At 17.3% G+C, this 21749-nt stretch overlaps 4 protein-coding genes across 4 annotated transcripts; 1 reads left to right on the top strand and 3 right to left on the bottom strand.

Annotated features, from left to right (window-relative positions):
• Positions 1-876: 876 nt before the first annotated feature.
• Positions 877-8583, top strand: PGAL8A_00438900 (protein kinase, putative; the record flags this gene model as incomplete). Its single annotated transcript, XM_028673127.1, has 1 exon — positions 877-8583. The coding sequence occupies one exon, from the start codon at positions 877-879 to the stop codon at positions 8581-8583; it is 7707 nt and encodes a 2568-aa protein (XP_028529611.1).
• A 1139-nt stretch (positions 8584-9722) lies between these two features.
• Positions 9723-13695, bottom strand: PGAL8A_00438800 (protein kinase, putative; the record flags this gene model as incomplete). The annotated part of the gene is made up of 4 exons (XM_028673126.1): positions 9723-12838; positions 12976-13043; positions 13268-13371; positions 13588-13695. 4 exons carry the CDS (start codon positions 13693-13695, stop codon positions 9723-9725), a joined length of 3396 nt encoding a protein of 1131 aa, XP_028529610.1.
• Positions 13696-15107: 1412 nt separating this feature from the next.
• PGAL8A_00438700 (conserved Plasmodium protein, unknown function) lies at positions 15108-15869 on the bottom strand (the record flags this gene model as incomplete). Its single annotated transcript, XM_028673125.1, has 2 exons — positions 15108-15668; positions 15810-15869. 2 exons carry the CDS (start codon positions 15867-15869, stop codon positions 15108-15110), a joined length of 621 nt encoding a protein of 206 aa, XP_028529609.1.
• Positions 15870-17306: 1437 nt separating this feature from the next.
• On the bottom strand, positions 17307-21458 carry PGAL8A_00438600 (conserved Plasmodium protein, unknown function; the record flags this gene model as incomplete). The annotated part of the gene is made up of 1 exon (XM_028673124.1): positions 17307-21458. The coding sequence occupies one exon, from the start codon at positions 21456-21458 to the stop codon at positions 17307-17309; it is 4152 nt and encodes a 1383-aa protein (XP_028529608.1).
• Positions 21459-21749: the final 291 nt, after the last annotated feature.

Genomic DNA, 21749 nt, shown 5'->3' with positions numbered 1-21749 from the left:
AATATCAAAACAAAAAAAAAAAAAAAAAAAAAAAAAGAATATATATATGTTTGTATATATATTTATGTAAATATAGATCTATATAAAGATATTGTTAATTTTATAATTAATATTTCTAAAAAATATTTATAAATTTTTTTTAATTTTTATAAAAGATGAATTATAAAAAAAAATATAATGTATATGTCTTTATTCATTTACAAAAATAAAAATTTATGCTATTTATATTCAGGAGTTGCTATATATGCACAAAATAATTTTTTAAATTTAAGAATAATAAACACATTTTCTATAATTATACATTTTCCTTATTAAATATTTATGTTTATTTTTTATTATATTTAGTTTTTTTTTTTTTTTTTTTTTTAAATTAATTATTTTTTTTTTTTTTATATATAAGAAATAAAGTCTTTGTCAAGTTAATTTTTGTTTTATTAAAAAGTAAATATACTAGAGATTACTATTATATATATAAATATAAGTATTAATTAAATATTTATTAAAAAATCTTATTTTTGTATTATTTTTCCTTTTTTCTTTACTTTTTCTTTTTCTTTTCTTTTTTTTCACTTTTTTTATCACTCTTTTTACTTTATTCTTTTACTCAGTCTTTTTATTTTTTTAATTATAAATATATAACATTATTATATTTATTTTTTTTATTGTAAAGTTTCTAATAGATTATTTATATTTACATATAAAAAAAATATTTAGAATTATCTAATTTTATTTATTTATTTTTTCTTTTTAACTGTTAATATTTAAATACTTATGCATATGTATATATATATATATACTTTCTTTCACTTTTTTTTTTTTATATCTTTTTTTTTTAAAGAATATCAAAGTAATTTTTCTTTATTTTCCCCTTAGAAAATGAATCAGTTAAAAAAAGTAGATGTGTTTCAAGAAAATAGTAATAGTAATACAATATTTTCACATTATGATAATGAATTAAATTCATTGAATGAAAAAAGTTATGTGAATAATAATAATAATTCTAATTTAATACCATTCAAAAAGTATTCGAATAATGATTTATATATCTTACCATTTACAAAAGAAAATGAAAATGAATTTTTAAAAATGAACAATATTTATTCAAAAAGAGGAAGAGAATTTGAAAATACTAATAATGAATATATGATTAATTATTTAAATGCTTATATAAATAAAAATATAAAAAATAAAGGGGGAGATAATACATCCAGTAATATAATAGGAATAACAAATAAAAGTAATAATGAAACTAATTATAATCTTATAACAAATCATTTAAAGGATAGTAAAGCAATGGTTGAAACAAAAAATTCAATATATAAAATAGATTCAAATGGAAATCAAAAAAATGATAACTTCAACTCATGTATAAATGAATTTATGCATAAAAATATTCTACATAATAATAAAAATTTTTCTAATAATACCTTAAATGATGTAATATCTGAAGAAAATATAATAAATAACATACAAAGAGTTAATTACATTAATAATTATGATAATTTGAATAACACAAAAAATGTAAATAATATTAAAAATGATATGAATGAAATGAAAAATATAAATATTAGTAAAGGAATTTCTAATAAATTTAATAGTAATTTAATATCTAAGTATAATAATAATTTAAATTTAAAAATTAATGATAATATTTTAAATGAAGATAATACTAATAAAGTTTATAATAACGATTCTTTACATGAATCTGCATTTGATAATGATATTAATGAAAAACAAATATTAAATGATAGTTTAAATGATAATAAAATATCATTTAAAGTTCATAGTAATAAACTAAAGGAAAAAAATGATTCTACAAAAATATCTTATTCTCAATTTGTAAACTTATCATGTACACCTAGAGTTAATAATATTGAATCTATATTAAATTTTAATCATGTTAATTCCAATCATTCTGATAAAAAAAATTTTGTCATAAAACAATCTAATATATCATCTGGGATTTCTCAAGAAGAAATTCTAAGAGCACAAGAGAAGGAAAATTATAAAAATTTCCTTAATGTTATAAATAAAAGAATGGAAAATATTATAAAAGATAAAAATGTTATTGAAATTGAAAATCATTACAAGCCAAGTTTTCAGTCAAAAAATATCAAAATGTATGATAATATAAATAATATAGATAATAATAATAATAAATTAATTAATATGTATAATTATAATAGTTATTTAAAAAATATGAAATTGAATGTAAATGAAAATAAAAATACAAATATGTTCATAAATAATCAAAATGTTTTTAATGAATTAAATGAAAGTTATAAAAATTCTTATTTAAAAAAAATTCAATTTAAATTACCTGTTGAAACCATAATTGATAAAAATACGTTTATACATGATTCATTAAAATCATCTGAGTGTTATTCTCCTACTTTTCCATATTCAAATAATGCAGAAATTAATAATGATGTGAGTAATTCAAGTAAAAATATTGATTTTTCAAATAAATTTGTTGTATCAGATAGTAGATCTTATAATAATAATAATAATAATAATAATAATAGTATTAATATAGACAAAATGAATAATATAAATAATATAAACAATCTTAATTCATTAGATAATGTAAGTAACGTAAATAATACAAATATTATCGAAGATAAAATTGCTGATGAACATACTGTTAGTAATAATCTTAATAACAGTCATCATATGATAATAAAAAAGAAAAAAATAAGCAATAATTTAAATGAATGTGAAGACAAAGATTTTTGTTTTGAAAAAGAAACTAATAATAATGTTTTTAATAAAAATAAACTTTACTTAAATCAAATTATAAATTGTAATGAAAATAATGAATTTTATTTGAGTGAAAATATTAATAAAGCAACAATGAATGATGAAAATATTTTTTTACATAGTGGGAATAACATACAACTTAGTGATGCATCTTATAAATATGAAAAGGAACAAAATATAAAAGATGGGAATATGGAAGAAAATAATTCTCATTTTTATAATGAAAGTTACACTAATTTAAAAAACAATAATATTAATAAAAATGAAAAAAATTATAATGAAGGAGAAATTAATAACTTGAGAAACTTAGATAATTTAATTAGTTTAAATCATAATACTAATTCTATGGAAAATCAGATGAGTTTAAATAATGGTTCGAATAATAACCTTAATAATATAAATACAAATTATAATACTAATATGAATAATAGCTATAATGTAAATAATAATTTTTTACATATTTCTAATAATTTTATTAATAAGGATTGTAATAATGATTTTCTAAATACACATAATAATGTTATAAATGCAAATAATAATTTCATTAATACAAATAATAATATGATTAGCAACTTTAATAAAATAAATGATAATTCTATAAATAGAATTGATAATAATAACATTAATTATAAGCATATTATAAATATTGAAAATGAAAAAAAAATAAATGAAAAAAATCAAACAGATACATTGAATAGTAATATGAATAATTTATCTCTAGATGTAAACTTTAAAAATATATCATATGAAAAAATAAATAATCAAAATGGTGAGACTGTTTTTTATAAAAATATTTCATATATAAATGATAAGGTTAATAATAATAATATGGATAATAACGATATTAATATTAGCAATACTAATAATAATTCGAGTAGTATTGCTAATAAGAACATTAATAATATTAATAAGAATATTAATAATACTAATATAATTATTAATAATAATAATGAAATAGATATTAAAAGTGAGGAATGTAACAATGAAGATGATAATGATGAGGTAAAAAAAGAGAAGTGTGAATTACATATTAATATAGATGAAAAAGAAAAAATTTCCAATTATTTCAATTCTGATATAAATAATGAGCAACGGAATATATTAGGTAATAACCTTAACTATAATAAAAAAGTAAATAATAGTTCAGATGCTAAGTTAAATGATTTGAACTATAATTTAAATAATGATTGTTTAAAAAATAGTCTGATATCTTCAAATAATAGTCTTAATGATAACTTATCTTATGTTAATCATAACAATAATAATGATGAATGTATAATGAATAATAATTTTATCAATACTAATTTTTCATTTTCTATGAATAACGTAAGTAATACAAAAAATAATTTAGATAATATGAGAAATATAAACATTTTGAATAATAGTATAAATAGTAATTTGAGTGATATAAATAACACAAAAAATATTAATAATATAGACAAAAATATTGATAATAACGTAAATAATTATAATTTAACTAATATAAATGAAGAAAATATTAATGTTAATGTTAATGTTAATGTTAATGGAAATATGAACAATAATAATATAAATAATGTAGATAACCATTTAGATAATATCAATTATTTGAATAAAAAAAATGATATTTTATATAATGAAAGAAATTTAAATTATGATCCTATATATAATAAAAACATATATGAAAGCAAATATTTAAATATTAAAAATAATAATAATTTAAATCTATTTGATCAAAATAAATCTGGAGTTGTGACAAAAAGCAATATTATTCTTACAAATTGTAATATGCATTCAAAAGAAAACATCATATATCCGATTAATGCTACTCATAAGTATAATGCTGTTAACCATAAAGAAAATTTTATTACAACAGATAATTTTAATAATAATTTTAATGTAGATAATGAAAATAATGTGAAAAATGTTAACACTATCAATATTTTAAATAGTGCTAACAATTTAAATAATATAAGTAATGTAAGCAATTTAAGTAGTATAAATAATGTTAATAATATGAATAATTTAAACAGAGTGAATAATTTGAATATTTTAAATAGTATGAACAGTTTAAAAAATATAAATAATTTTAATAATGTGAATAACATGGGAAACATAGGAAACATGAATAATTTGAATAATTTCGTAAATAAAAATAAAATTTTTGAAGATGAAATTTTAAAAAGCATAAATTTAGCGAATAATCCAGTTAAAAATATGAATATGATTGATAATAACAATTCATATAAAAATAATGTTTCTATGAATCTAATGAAAAATAATAATATTATAAATTCCATTACATATAATCAAAATAAATTACTAATTAACAAACAAAATATTCCTTTAAATAAATATGTAAATAATAATAATAATGTAAAAAACATAAATAATAATATGATAGATTATAGATCTATTAACAATATTGTAAATCCAAACACAAACACTTTTGATTATGCACAAATTAATGAAAACAAAAATTACTTAACGTTCTCACATATTAATTTATCACATAGAAAAAATATTCTTTGTGATAATAAGACAAATGATAAAGTGAATTTGTTTTTATCTTACAATAAAATGTCAAACTTACCGAATGGGTATAACATGGAAGGTACAGACAAAAAACCAATTAATCTGGATAATTATAGTATGAATAATGTTATAAAAAATGATTATAATTCAAATATTGTAATAAATAAAAGTATTATTGATATTAATGATAATAAAAATATGAAAATAGATAAACATATAAACAACAGTACTAATGATATGGATGAAAGAAGACATCTGGATAATACTGATATGAACTTGTTAAATATAAAAAGTTGCTTTCATAACAATGTTTTAGAATCAAAAAATAATTTAGTAATTAATCAAAATGATAATAATAAAAATAATATAAATCCGAAAGTAACAAACAACAAATTAAATAGTTATATTAATGATAATATAGGCAATATTATTTTAAATAAAAATATAAATATAAATAATTTTATAAATAATGGTAGACAAATTGTTCAAAATAATGTTAATTCTTATTTATCCAATATTAGTTCTGTAAATATTCATAATATAAATTTAAAAAAAAATGAAAATATATATAATCATAAAAATATATCAATTGAAAATAAAGTAAATAATAATAATAATAATAATAATACAGTCAACACTGTCTGTAAACAAAATTCAAATGATATAGAAAAAATAAATGATCATTTAATTTTATGTAATAATGAAAATATAAATATTATGAATAAAATGAAAAATCCAAAAGGTACTTATATTTGTAACCATACAAAAAATTGTATTTCTCTTAATAATATAGCTAACCAAAAAATAAATGATATAAATACAAATAAAATTTTAGATGAACGTATTTTTTTCAATAACAGTAAAAACAGAAATGCTTGTTTAAATAGCAAAAGTGATTTCAGTAAAAATGTGTTAGATAAAAATTATGATATTAATAAAAATAGTAAAAATAATGAAAATATTAATTATTTATCAAATTTTAGAAATATCATTAATCATAGCAACAGTAATAATAATAATAATACTGTACAAAATAATTTTAAAGATAATTTTTACAGTAATTTAAATATTTTAACAAATAATAAAAATATTACCAATATGAACTTTAATGATAATATAATTTATAAAAATAATAACGTAAAGATTAACAGTTGCAATAACAAGATAAATATAACACAAACTTTAAAAAGTAATAGAGGTACACGTTTGTTTAAAAATTCAGTAATGAATGAACATAGAAATATTTTAGAACAACATAATGAGGAAATAGAAGTTGATGAACATAATGATGAAATAGATGAGGGAGAAATAAATGAAAATGAAAATATACAAGAAAGAAAGTACCTTCATAATGGTGTTCCAGTGAAAAGAGAAAAAAAAAATCAGGAAAGTATGAGTAGCTCTTATTATCTTAATAATAATATAATACAAAAACATTATGAATATAACAATTTAATTAATAATAATAAAATTAATGATATAATACATATGAAAAATTCATTAAATTATAGTGGTATAACAAATCATGATAAAAAGGCAAATCAAGAGGACTCTATTCAAACTGTACATAACGATCTTTTAACTAATGATGTAAAAAATAAAAATTATGATGAATTATTACATAATAAAAATATTATTTCAAATAACCAAATATATAATATACATTCTAAAATTGCAAATAATATTCCTAACACTAATTTTATATCAAAATACAACGAAGATTTATTAACAAATAATGAAAGACACAACATAAAATTAGTGGATGAAAATAATAATTTAAATAATATAAATGATATAGTAAATTGTAATTCATTAAGTAATGACAATATATGTTACAGAAACATAGAAAGTTATAATGGAATTAATGAAAATAACATTTCTTCTGATAAATCATCGAAAAATAAGAATATTATGAATGTAAAGTTAGATAATACTACTAAAAATAGAAATTCTCAAAATAGTATTGCTAATATTGGTACAATTAATGATATAAATAAAGTTGTGTTTAATAATAATAAAATAAATGAGAACCAACAACATATATATGATATTGAACAAGGGAATGCTAAATATATATCTAATAGTAGTGATATAACAGTTAAAAAAAAAGAAAATGAAAATGTTTTTAGAATGTCAAAGACTCAATTACTTAGCTTAGAAAATGATATAAAATATTTACAATCATTATCAACATATATTAAATCAGAAGATTTGTATTTTGAAACTTATGAGGAGACTGATGTTTATTATGATAAAAGTAACGAATATGCACATTCAGTAAATAATTGCACGCAAATTAGTACAGCAGATTATATAATAAATAAAGCAGTAATAAATAACAAAGATTATTTAAATAGAAAACTAAAGAAAGAAAAGAAAAAAACAAAATATTACACAAATAAATTTAGTAGTAAAATGAAATATACAATAATTGAAGAAGGATCATTTGGTGTAGTTTATAAAGGATGGTATAAAGGATTAAATGTGGCTGTTAAAATCCCAGTTGATAAAATGGCAAGACAAGATCCATATGGGTTAACGAAAAGATCTATAAATGAATGGAAAATTTTATCTAAATGTGATCACCCCAATATAATTAAATTATGTGGTGGTATAATTCATAGCTATTTTGATATATGGCTTGTAACGAAATTAGTTAATGGATTAGACTTACATACTATTAAAAATAATATGAGTAAAGATGAAAAAGTTCTTAGCATAGATATCTCGTTGAAAATGTGTAGACAACTAGCAGAAGTAATTGATTTTTTACATACACCTATAAAAAATAAAAAAGATGTTATAATACATAGAGATATAAAACCAGAAAATCTTATTATAGATAATGATTGGAACATTCATTTATGTGATTTTGGTGACGCAGAAGAATGTGAAGATGGTATTGTTACTAATGTTTCTGGTGCTACATGGATTTATGCCCCACCAGAATTATTAACATGTCATCCATTAAAACAAAGTAGTGATTATAATTTTTTGGATCACACAAAACTTTCTTATAAGTGGGATATTTGGTCTATGGGTTGTGTTTTTCAAGAAATGATGAATTTACCTTCTCCTTTTCAACATTATATTATAACATTTGAAGAATCTGATCAAATTTATGAAAAATTAGTTGATGTATTCACAAAAAAACTACCACCTTGTATTCATTCAAAAATTGAAAATTCTCCATTTGCTGACATTATAAGATTATGCTTAAACTATGATCCAAATTTAAGACCTACTGCTTCTGAAATTGTTAAACTTTTAAATCAACCAGATGAATATTTACTTTTAAAAAGAAAATAATATATCTAAGAACTTTTTTTTCATTATTTTATCTTTTTATCTTTATTTCTAAGTTTTTATGGGAGAATTTTAACATAAAAAATCATATATAAATTATTGGAAATATTATATCTTAATTGTAATAGTTTTTTATTTTATATTTCATTACAACTAAAAAATAAATAAATTAAAATATACAAGTTCATTTTTTTTTTTTTTTTTTTTTTTAAGGATAATTAATATTTATTATTTATTAAATGAGAATAAATAAATTCATTCATTTTCTTTTATTCAATAAAACATTTCTTTTTTTGATGTAAAAAGAAAAGGGAATTTTTTTTTTTCTCTGTTTTTTAAATAATGGATATTAATGAATTGCTTTAATATATAATTTAATAGTTTATACTTTTAATTAAATATTTTTACATAAAAAATATAAGCTGATAAATCGAGAAGAAAAAATAGAATACATGTATTTTAGTTCTTTTAAAAAAAGTCATATATAAGTTAAAAAGATAAATATATATAAAACATTACATATGTTAATAAGGATATCCATATATATCAATAAATTATGAATATATTTTTTATTTTTAATATATATATATGTTTAACACTTATTATATTTGAAATTTTGAATGCTTATAAAAGAAGTATGCTATAAAAAAAAAATATATATATATATATAAATATTTATTGTTAGCTATCTTTAAATTCAAAAATCTAAGAATTTAAAATTTATGTTTCTAATTTTTTTTTTTGTCTAGTATAAATTTAACATTATTAAAATGTGTGAAAAACTTACTAATATTATTTTTATTATATATGTTGCCCATTAACACAAAAAATAAAAGTAAATTTTAGTAGTATAATTTTTATAATATGTAATCAAGTTAAAATTTAAAAATTTATTTTATAAAAAGATAATTTTAAGAATAATATTTTTTCATAATACATTTAAAATAATAAAAATAAAAGCTAAATGACGAATTGTAAAAGTTTTTGTAAATTACTAAAAAAAAAAATATATATATATATATATATATATATAATTATTAATACATGGCTATGTTTGCTTATAAACACAAAATTTTATATATATAGTATTTATTAATGAAATTTCATAAAAATAATAATAAAAAGAATATCATATATATATATTATTTAATTTTATAAAATTTAAGTAAATCTAACAAAAATTTAAAATGTTCACATAAATATTTTGAATTAGGTCTATTAGAAGGTATTGGATGTAAGCATTGTTTAATTAACAACATAATATTTATAGAAATATGAAACAACGAATAATCAAATTTAGAATTCAATTTATTTATATCAAAATTAATATATCTTTGATGGGAGCATGTTGAAATTAAAAAAAATAAAGGGACATATTCATTAATGAATGGTAGTGTATCAAATATTACTTCATACATTACAATACCAAAAGAATAAATATCACTTTTATTTGTATATTCTTCATATCTTAAAACTTCTGGAGCTGTGTAATAATCATGATAATTAATACTTATGTTATTAAATTTATTTGTATTGAATTGTAGTAAAGGTGACATAATATCAGTGCTTCTAATGTCGTTAATAGATGTAACGTAAGGTAATGGTAAGAACAGTTTTTCATAAAAATAATAATCACTTTCACATTTACTTGAATAATATTTTTTTTTGCAATTAATTTTATAGTCATAAAAGCTTTCTATAGATGAGTATTGAAAATTACAAATTTTTACATTTCCTTTATTTGTTATGAATATATTCTTACTATGTATATTACCGTGGCATATGTTTCTTTCATGTAAATAGTGTAAGGAAGCTGAAATTTCATAAAAAATTTTAATAATTTTTCTATTTTTTAATGGTTGCTTATTTTTATATATACAGTCATACAAATAATTTCCTTTTAAATGTTCAAAAACTAACCCGAATTTTTCTTTATTTTTGCTTGTAATGTTTCCTATATATTTAATAATATTAGGATGTCTTAAATTAGAGACAATAAAATATTCTCTTATAAAATTCATTCTACACTTTAATTTTTCTGCAAAATTATATGTCTCATAGGAATCACCTGTTCCATTATCATCACTGTTATTTTTTAAATCATTATTTGGGGATAATATACTTTTATATTTTTTATTCTTTGAATTTCTCTTTGTATTTTCTTCAAATGTGCTATTATTATGTTTATTTAAAGGATTTTCTTCTTTTTTAAATTGTTCATTATCATCACTGAATGAAAATTTTTTGTAATCATTTTTATTAGCTTCTATTTTCTCTTCTTGGTTTGTTAATTTATTTTTAAAATTTTTAAAATTGAAAAGTAAATTTTCATTTAATTTTTCATTATAAAAAATTAGTTTTTTGTTAAAAAAAAAATTATGTGCTACATTCAAAAAATTATTCTTGAAATCAGGAGTAACGTTTTCTTTTAAACTGTTATATTCATTACATTCCTCTATTTTAGAATTTTTTTCCTCATATTCTTCTTTATTTAAATAATTTATTTTTTTCTCTTCATCACTATACATCATATGTTTTTTTTCATTGTTCATTTGAATTCTTTTTTTATTATGTTTTAGGTATTCTATATATTTTTTATTTATATATTTTATATTATTTATTTCTTTTTTATAATTTTTTGATGGTATTTCCTTTCCATTAGAAACAATTTTTAAACAGACAGGAGTATTTTGATAGCAACAAACATATATATTAGAGTTCCCCTTAAAATGTTTAATAATAAAAAATTCTTTTTTGTTTATAGAATTATAAGTTAATAAGGAATCCTTTTTAATAGTTTCCCATTTTATTAATATTTGTAAATAAATATTATGTATATTATTAAATGTATTAATAAGATTCATAAAAAAATAAATATGTTCATTACTATATATTCCTAAATTCTTTAATATTTTGCTACTTAAAATAAAAAAATGAAATCCTTTAATATTGTTATGTTTGAAAGAATGTATATATTTTTCAAGTTTAAAGAAATAAAGCAAGACTGAAATATGATGATTTTCCCATTGATATATACATTTTATTTTTTTTTTTACATTTATTTCTTTTAAATATTTTAAAAGATTTATGTGTGTAGTAAATTCTTCAATATTTTTTTTATTAAAATCATTATTTAATATATTATTGTTTTTTTTTTTCTTTAAAATATTAATTTCATTATGTATTCTTATATTTGAAAACTTTGAAGAGTTATTACTACCTTCTAACTTAGGAGGGTCTCTATTGTATTCACCAATTAGTATTTTATAATATTTTTCTTTATTTGTTTTAGTTTTTCTATTTCTTATCATTTTTCTACTTTTTTTTTTATAAAAAAAATATGGAATAATTACTTTTTTTTTCTTTTTTATTCTTTTAAAAGCAGAATCGCTGCTAAGGGTTAGATTTATATAGGAGTCACTATTATGCGAATCCGTTTTATAAAGTAAAAGAGTTTCATTGAAATTTTGAAAATTTTTGTTTTTTGAATTTTTATATTTGTTCAAAATATTATTAAGAAGTGGAGGATTATCTATTAATTTTTGTTCACTTTCACTTGATAAGTTATGTGAACTTTCACTTTTTTCATTTGCGTATTTTAAATTCGTTAAAGTTAAGCTGTTTTTTAAAGAGCTATTAAAGAAATGAAATGTGCATTTGTTATTATTATGAGTAGTAATGTTTTTATTATTGGTATTCCTATTATGATTACTATTCTTATTCTCGTTATTATTATTATCAACACTATTATTATGGTTATGATAATTATTGTTGTTACTATCTACTCTTTTCATTTTATCTGTTTTTCTTATTATTTTATTTTGATATCTTAAATGTAAATCACAATTTATATAATTTAAAAAATCATTTGAGTATACATTGTCGGATTTTTCATTATTTTTATAATTCTGTGAAGAAAAGTTACTAATTGATTCATGTATACTGAATAATTGGAAAAAAACTTCTTTGTGAAAAATTTTAGGCATATTTTTGTTTATGTATATTGGAAAAAAGTTACATAACTTTTCTTTCAAAATAACTTCTTTATTTTTATACAAATATAGATATATATCCATATATTTAGAAATTTTAATTAAACATTTTTTTCTGTTGGAATGAAATAAACAAAAATTAAAACTATTTTTTTTTCTTAATATTCCTACACCATTCATTAAACCATATTTATATGAGCCAACAAATAATTTCCCATTTCTATATTTGCTACCAAAACCATGAGAAATGTTATTTAGCCATTCACCTAAATTATTTAAAAAATGTTTTAAATTCACTTAAAATATTTATAAGAAAATTATTTATTTAAAATATTTATAATAAAATATTACAAGAATCAAAAAAAAAAATTTAAGAAAAAATATATATTTTTTTAATTATCACCTGAATAAATAATTTCTTTTCTGTTATATAAAGTCCCATAACCATTTTTCGCATTTTCTTTCCATTGTCTTTATAAAAAAAAAAAAAAAAATGTATAACAAGAAAATATATAATAATGATGATGGTTATGATAATGACAGAAATAATAATACTACTTTTCTTATTATGAATATTAATAAATAATAATAGTAATATTATATGATAACGATAAAAATAACAATTAAATCATTATATAATGATGTTTCATAAGTATAATGTGTTACTTTTATTTTTTTTTTTTTTTTATCTTTACCCTTGATATATAGTCTTAATATCCATATATATATAATAACCATACCCCTGTCTTTTTTTGTTTTCTGTTGTTCCTATATAAATATCACCATTTTCATATTCTAACTTTAGGATGAAAAAAGAAATGTTGAAAAAAATTTAATCAATAAGTTATTTAATAAATTCAATAAAAAACAAAATATGGTAAAATATGAATTAAAATTACGTTTTTACTTTATAAATTATGTATACTATTAACATTTCAAAAAAAAAAAAAAAATGTTATTTTTATAAATAAAATAAAAGAGAAATAAATTTTTTAGAATATTTATATTTTATTACAATTTCATTAAAAGGATGATATGTTAATATATTGTATAATTGATTATAAATGAAATCATCTTTTTCTTTATATTTAAAAAAATAATCTTCTTTGGATATTGTTTTCATTACCCTTCTATAAAAAGTAAAACAATTTTTTTTTACATAACGCAATTTAAAAGAAATATTTTTTCTCTGATGTTTTTATCTTATAAAAAAAATAATCTGTAAAATAAAATGTAAATAAAAGAAACCTCATATATATCACAAGTATATGAATATCATAGATCAAAAAAAATTTTAAATTAAATATATTTTTTTTTTGTAATGTATATCGTTTATTTACAATTATCTTAATACTATATTAATTGTTAATATAATTTATGAAGAAATTAAAAAAAAAAAAAAAAAAAATCATATATATATTCTTATGTATATATTTTTTATAATTGAAACCTATATTTCTCTCATTTTTTTTTATAAATTATATATTACTGTTATATGAAAAATGATTTCATTGAAAAACAATGCTATTTTTTTCTTTTTTTTTTTTTTTTTTAAATGATGGAAAAATAAAAATACTTAATATTCTATTCAATTTTATACTTAAAAAAAGTGTGTAACACAAAAGATTTAATTCACACGTATATAAGCTCTAAAAACGATTTTAAAATTAAGAAAAAATTAAGCTTTTAATAATGGAAAAAAAATATGTATATATATATATTTATATAGGCATATATTTATTCTTCATAATTTTAAACGTAATTATAAACAGCATTAACATGCTTAGATATTTCTTAAAAATATATATATTTATATAAGCTTATATATATGTAAATTCATATGTATTCTTTTAAAATAAAAAATCAAGGATCATTTTTCTATTTTGAATAATAAAAATAAATATCCTCTAACTACTAATGTAATATATTATATTCAATATAATTAGAAATACATTTTTTTTTTCTTTTTTTTTTTTGGCTTGAAATTGAACTATTTAAGACCAAAAAGAGAAATGAATAACGAAAATGATGTTTGAAAAAGCACATTAATAATTAAAGAAAAACATATAATTAATCTCTTATATATTGTGATCTTTATAATTTATTTATTTTTTTTATCACTATTAATTTATAATTTTTAAAAATTAAAAAAATTAATTAATGTTATTTAAGGATAAAAAATGTTTATAGTAATCACAAAAATAAAACTCTTTCATAGCATAAAATATATTAAAAAATTGTTTAAAAAAAAAGAATAATTCTAATAAATTAATTAAATTCCTTCAAACAATTACATACGTATATAACTTCTCCATTTTTTTATTTAGTGAAATTTATTAAATAAAAATATTAAAATGCATTAAACTATTTACAAAAATTTTTTTATCAGAATAAAGGAGTTTAATTTCTTCTCTATATTAATCCTTAAAAAAAAAAAAAAAAAAAAAAAAAACTCATTTTAATTTATTATTTTTTAAAATATATCCTCCTTTCATGGAGAACATTTGTGTCATTTCCTAATTATGTTTTATTCTCTTATTCACATAGAGTTTGATCAGTTTGGATAATAAATGGCCAATTTAAAAGTGCAGATTCGTATCCAGATAAATAAAGGGAATTTATAAGTCTTTTATAAGTTTCTTGAAGGATTGTTCTATATTTAGACATAATTATCATTGGTTCGCTAGATTTGTTTCCACCTAATATAAAATGCTCAATTTCATTTTGATCATTAAATTCAGCATATATAATACTTATATGGTTACTTAGTAAAATCTGTTGATTATTTTCAACCAAAAACAAACTTGCATCAAATTCTTCTACAGTTGTTGTATTTTCATCTAAAGGCTTATTTAAAATTAATTTAAAATTTACATTTGATTTTTCTTCTTTAATTAAAAAATTCCTATCACACGTAAAATTCATTAATATGTAAGCTTGATTGCCATCTCTTTTTAAACCTGAAAATTCATATTTTGTGCATCTGCATGCTAAACCTAAAAATATTTTATCCGTAGTATTTATAGCTATTTCATAAAATGTTCCTTGTAATGATTTCAAATCTATATTTTTAGTAATAACACGTAAGTTTCCGTCCTTCAATATTTAAAAGAAAAATAAAAAAAAATTGTTTGTATTTAATTATATCAATGTATATTTATATATAAGTATTTGTTTTTTTTTTTTTTTTTTTTTTGGATACTAATAAAAATTATTTTTTAAAAATTTATTTCTTACATTTTTTCCTATGACTACATATGACATTAATAAAAAAATATAGAAAATTAATTTTATCATTTTTTCAAAATTATAATATATAAGGTATAAATATATTCTTGTTTTTTTTTTTAAAAAATCAAATTAATTATTAATTAAATATATTAGATTTATAAATATAGTAAAATAGTTTAGAATTATAAATTTATTATAATGAGCTATGAAAAAAAAAAAAAATTAAAAGATTTGCATCTACTATATTATAAAAATATTTAGTATAATTAATTAAAAATTACAATATATATTTTTCTATGTTTTAATAAAATTATTCTATTTTTTTAGTTTAATTATAATTATTTATTTTAATTTTTTTTTTAAAGATTCTCAACTTTTCATCAAAAAAAAAAGTACAAGTACTAGTAAAAATAAATATATATTTTAAAAAAAAGCTGCATGCAATTATATAAAAATTCAAAAATAAAATAGTAATATAAATTAAATAGAAAAAGAATAAACTCAATTAGGTAATTAGTAAAAATATATTAATTCATAAAAATATATATATATATATATATATAACAGAAATTTTATTAATTATAAAAAGGAAATAGGCATGCATTAATTAAATTTCTAATATTATTAAGTTATCAATTATTTATATTATTATATATTATTATTTACTTAGTTTTTTTTTTGTTTACTAACTTTTATTAATGAGTTATTAAATATTGATACTGTTAATTATTAGTGTTACATATTATTTGTATACACATATATTTTGCCTAATCAAGATATTCTATTAAAAAAAAAAAAAAAAGGAAAAAGGAACCTAATTTTATTATTTTTATCAGATATTTTTAAAATATGATATTAGAAAAATAAGGAAAAGAAGATTTCCATATATAAAAACAAAAAAATAAGGAAATTCTGAAATGAATGAAAAAAAATTATATTTTTATTTAAATAAACAAATATGAAAATATTTTAAAGTTAATAATAAATATGAAAGGATGTCAATATCATATGGTTAACAACATTACTTCATAAATGTCATGTACCTTTTAGATTCTTATAAAAATATGAGTAAATATAACCGTATTTCGTAAATAAATATAAAGAAGTGCAAATATTAAAATAAATGAAAAAATTTACAAGAAAAAAATAAGTTTTATAATAATTTAAAGCAGCATAAAAATAAATGTGAATTTACAGATAAAAGCAAATATATATATATATATAATTTTCCTTTAATTAATCCTATAATATATATAAACCTTATACATTTTGGATTATCTTCATAAAAAAGTTTAATTCATTTCTCTTTTCCTATCTATCATTATATTATTTTTTTTTTTTAATTATGGCAAATATTAATGCATCCTTAATATTATTCATTTTATTTAACTAGTGCTTCTCTTATTTTTTATTTACCATATATATTTTTACATTTATATATAAGTTGTATAAAAAATTTTATTATTTTTTAAAAAAGTTTATTATCTTCTTCGTTGTTACTTTTTATTTTTTTTGTTTTTCCTTTTTTTTAATGGAAGCAGGATCTATTTTTATGATATGATTATTTTGAATATTTTTTTTATTTAACAAATTACTATATATAGTAATATTCTTAAAATTTACAGGTTCTACTTCTTTACTTTTTGATAATCTGTTTTCTTTTATTGATGCATTAATTATTTCATTAATTTCTTCGTCTAATTCATTTTCCATTGTTTTAACTTTTCTATTATTTTCATCACTTGATGAATTAAAATATTCTATATCGTAATTTTCTAATGAACTAGTCAACTTTTTTTTATTTTTTGTTATTAAAGAACCATTGTTTTCTGTTTTCTCCTTATTGTTATATTTTTTATCATTTTTATTTTCATAAATTGACAAACTATTTTTTTTCTCTTCTTTTATCAAATCGTTCATTTTAGTACATTCTTCCCCATTGTTGCTAATATTTTTATTTGTTTTTATAAATTCATTATTACTGTATGTTGAATCTTTTGTTTTATTACATTTTTCTATAGTAAATGTTAAATCACTATCCCGTACTGAATATTTAATATTTTTATTTATTTGATTTAAATGTATTTTGTATTCGGCATTTAGTATTTTAAACAAATATTTATCAATTTCTTTAATTGTATTCAAATTTTTCATTTCCTCAAAATTCTTCTCAATAATATGGTCAGTTATGTTTTTAATATACATAGGTAATGGTTCTAGTAACAATAAAAATCGAATAAAAAATAAAAAAAATTTACTTAACTTAAAATTTAATAAAGGGGTATGAAAATATCTTGAACAACTTTCTATTATTATACATATCATTTTGATATTAATAAAACTATTATTTTCCATATCATGAAAAATATGATAAAATATAGGATTCCTTTTATTTATAAATAAAAATTTATAAAAGTTATCATTATAGTCATCATAAGAAAAAAATTCTTCTTTATTGATATTAGAATTATTTGTATTTTTCTCAAATTTATTATGATTTCTATGATTTTCATCATTATTTTCATTATCTACTTTATTATTCTCGTTTTCTAATTCTGTTACTATCCCATTTTCTTTTTTATTTAAATTTGTTATATTGCTTTTTAAAGATTCAATAAATGTTTTATTTTCTTTATAAACTTTGTAAATAGAAGAAATATGATGAGAATTAAATATATCAATATCTGCGATTGATATTAAAAAATATAGCAAATCAAAAACATTAGAAGAATTTAATATTTTATAATTATATAACTCTGCGAATAAATGAGTATATTGAATTAAAAATGTATACTTGATAAAATCATTATTCTCAAGTATAGTAATAATTCTCTCATATAATTCATCAATTATTTGAGTTACAAAAAATGGTTTATACTTAGCTAAGTTGAACAATAAAGAAGCTAAATTATTTATTTTATAGATACTCATATGCATTAAATAATTAAAAATATATTTTTTTAAACAATGGGTGATCAATTTATCATTCCAGTTAAATTTTCTTATATACTTACATATAATTTCTGTATCTACAGTTTCAATATCTTGAAATAACAATTTTTTTAGAAAATATTTTTTTTTTAAGTCTTCATCAGAGTATTTAGAGATTTTTTTTTTTGTTATATTATTCTTTGTAATGAAATTATCAATTTTTATACAACATTCTTCAAAAACTAATTCTAATGAGGATGATAAATTTTTTGAATTCTTAATTTTTTTTAATTTTTGTAAAAGATTTAAAAATCTGATATGTGTCTTAGAATTATTTAATAGTAATAGAGAGCAATTTTCCAAAATAAAAAAACATAGCTCTGCATGATCAGAAGTAAAATTTTCAATTAATAAATTTATAATATCTAATATATATGATAAATCTAATAATTTAAATTTCGTTAATTCACATGCATATTTGATACATTTAGTTTTCTTATTTTGACATGGTAATTTTTCTTTAATTATTTTTTCAGTAATTCTTTTTAATTCTTCATTAATAGTTATATATATATCTTTTACGTATCTATTTATAATAGCAACATATCTACAATAATAAGGAATCAAATTTAAACTTATTTTATTAATGTGAATAATGGTGTTAGCTATTATTTTTCTTTTTTTTTTGGTATTATAATTTAATAAAAATATCATTACATAATCTTCTACATCCTTTTCATTATTCATATTAATTATTTTTTCAAGATAATTAGTAAATTCTTTCTTTTTTTCTTTACTGTTTCCAAATGCTACACTTTTTACATTTTTTTTATTATCATTATTACTTATATTTTTAAGTTCAATTTTTTTCTCAAATGATTTTTCCTTTTTAATATTGTCATTAGCAACTTTATTTTCTACCTTTTCATCTAATTCTCTGTCTTTTTTTAAAATATTACTATTATTAGGTTGATTATAAATCATGTCATTTATAATATTCTCATTTGAATAACTTAAATTAATATCATCGTCATCATAATCATCATCATTTAAACAAATATTTAAATTAGAATAATCAGGGAAATTTGTGTAAAAAGATTTTTCTTCGTCATTGTTCCATACTGTATTTGATTCATCGATTATTATTTCTTTCTCTTTTTCATTTTTGTTTTTTATATTATCAAAAATTTTTATATGATTGAAACTTTCTTCTTTTAATCCCAATATATCAATTCCTTTTATTTGAATTTCATCCAAACTATATTTTTTTAAATTGAAAAATTTACAAAATTTTTTACTTTTTTCATATATTTTAAAAAATTCATATTCTTCATTTAAAAAGCTTTTTTTGTTATTACTACTATATTCTTTTACGACATGTTCTGTATATAAGTATATCAACAAATTATACATACTACAATGATAAAATACTTTAAAAAATTTCATAACATTATCTTTTATGTCATTTATATATTTTACGCATGAACTTATTATGCTATTGTTATTATTAACACATTGCATAATATCCTTTTCCTCTTTATTTATACTTTCTCTATTATTTACACTTTCAGAATTTTCTTTTAAATTTTTATCTATAAGTAATGTATTAGAATTTGTAAAAAAGTAATCATAGGTAATGACTGTATTCACAATTAAATATTTTTTTATACTTGATAATATATCGGAATAATTGGAGTAATTTAACTCTTTTTTTTCATTGTTATTTATTTTATCTTTATCAGAAATGTGAAAGTCAAATTTTAATGTAAAAAAAAAAGTTATGTTTAAAAACATATATAGTAATAATTCTTTATTTTTACATATATTAAATAAAATTAATTCGAAATACATACATAGCAATGTTTTTCTTAATTTATTTTTCTTTTCTATTTTTTTCATAAGATTATTATCATTAAGAATTTCTGTCATATAAGCTTTTTTATCAAAAGAATTTTTTTTTTGAAACTTTATATTTTTATCACTAGCAAAAAGATCATATTCAAATAAATAATTATCATTTTCTTGATTATCTTTACAAATATAAGAATTTAATTTCTTAAAGAGATTATCTTTTAATTCTTTTAGATTTTTCATACTATTTATTTCTTCACTTTCTTTATTAATATTATTATAATTTTTTTCTGCATTATTAATATCAACTAAATGTGACAATTTTTCTTTATTTGTATCTTTATCATTGGGAGAATTTTCTACTTTTATATTTTTACTTATAATATTATCTTCATGAATATTATTATATAAATCATGGAATATAATGAAAAAATAATTTTTATCATTTTCGTCCAACTTAAAAAATTTCATGAATGCTATATTTTCAATAAGTTCTTCTACGTTACTATAATTCTTATTTATATATTTAATTATATTTATGAGAAGAAAAATATCTGAGTATTTATTAACGTGATATGTTAAGTTAAAAATATAATTTAAAATCTCACTTAAATATTTACTTATATTTAAATTTTTTATATCATCTTGTAAATTTTTAAAATCACTTTTCTCTAAATCTGTTACATTTGTATTTTTTAGTTTATTTATAAACTTATGTATTTGATTAATACTCATATTTTTCTTATTTTCATTGTTTATATTATCATCATTCTTATCATTCAGGTCTATTAATATTTTTTCCCTTAAAATATCATTTTCTTTTGAAATCGAAAAGTCTATATATTCAGATGAAACGTTTTCCTTTGAAATCATTTCAAGTTTTATTTTTTTTGTATATGTAACATTAATCTTTTTTTTTTGTGGTTTTTTTATATATATTTATATGAAGCATAAAAAAAAAAGAAGAAAAAAATAAAAAATAAATATATACAAAAATTGAATTTTATACTTTATAAATTTTTTTTCAATTAAATAAAACTAAAAATATTTTTATTAACTTTATATATAACTTTAAAAAATTAATATTATTCCTTATGTAGGCGTTTCTCTGAATTAATTTTTTTTTTTTTTTTAAACATATTATGTTTAAAAAAAAAAAAAAAA

This window comes from Plasmodium gallinaceum (assembly GCF_900005855.1).
Source record: "Plasmodium gallinaceum strain 8A genome assembly, contig: PGAL8A_v1_119, whole genome shotgun sequence".
NCBI classification, from domain to species: Eukaryota; Apicomplexa; class Aconoidasida; order Haemosporida; family Plasmodiidae; genus Plasmodium; species Plasmodium gallinaceum.
This window is presented reverse-complemented; position numbering and strand designations above follow the sequence as displayed.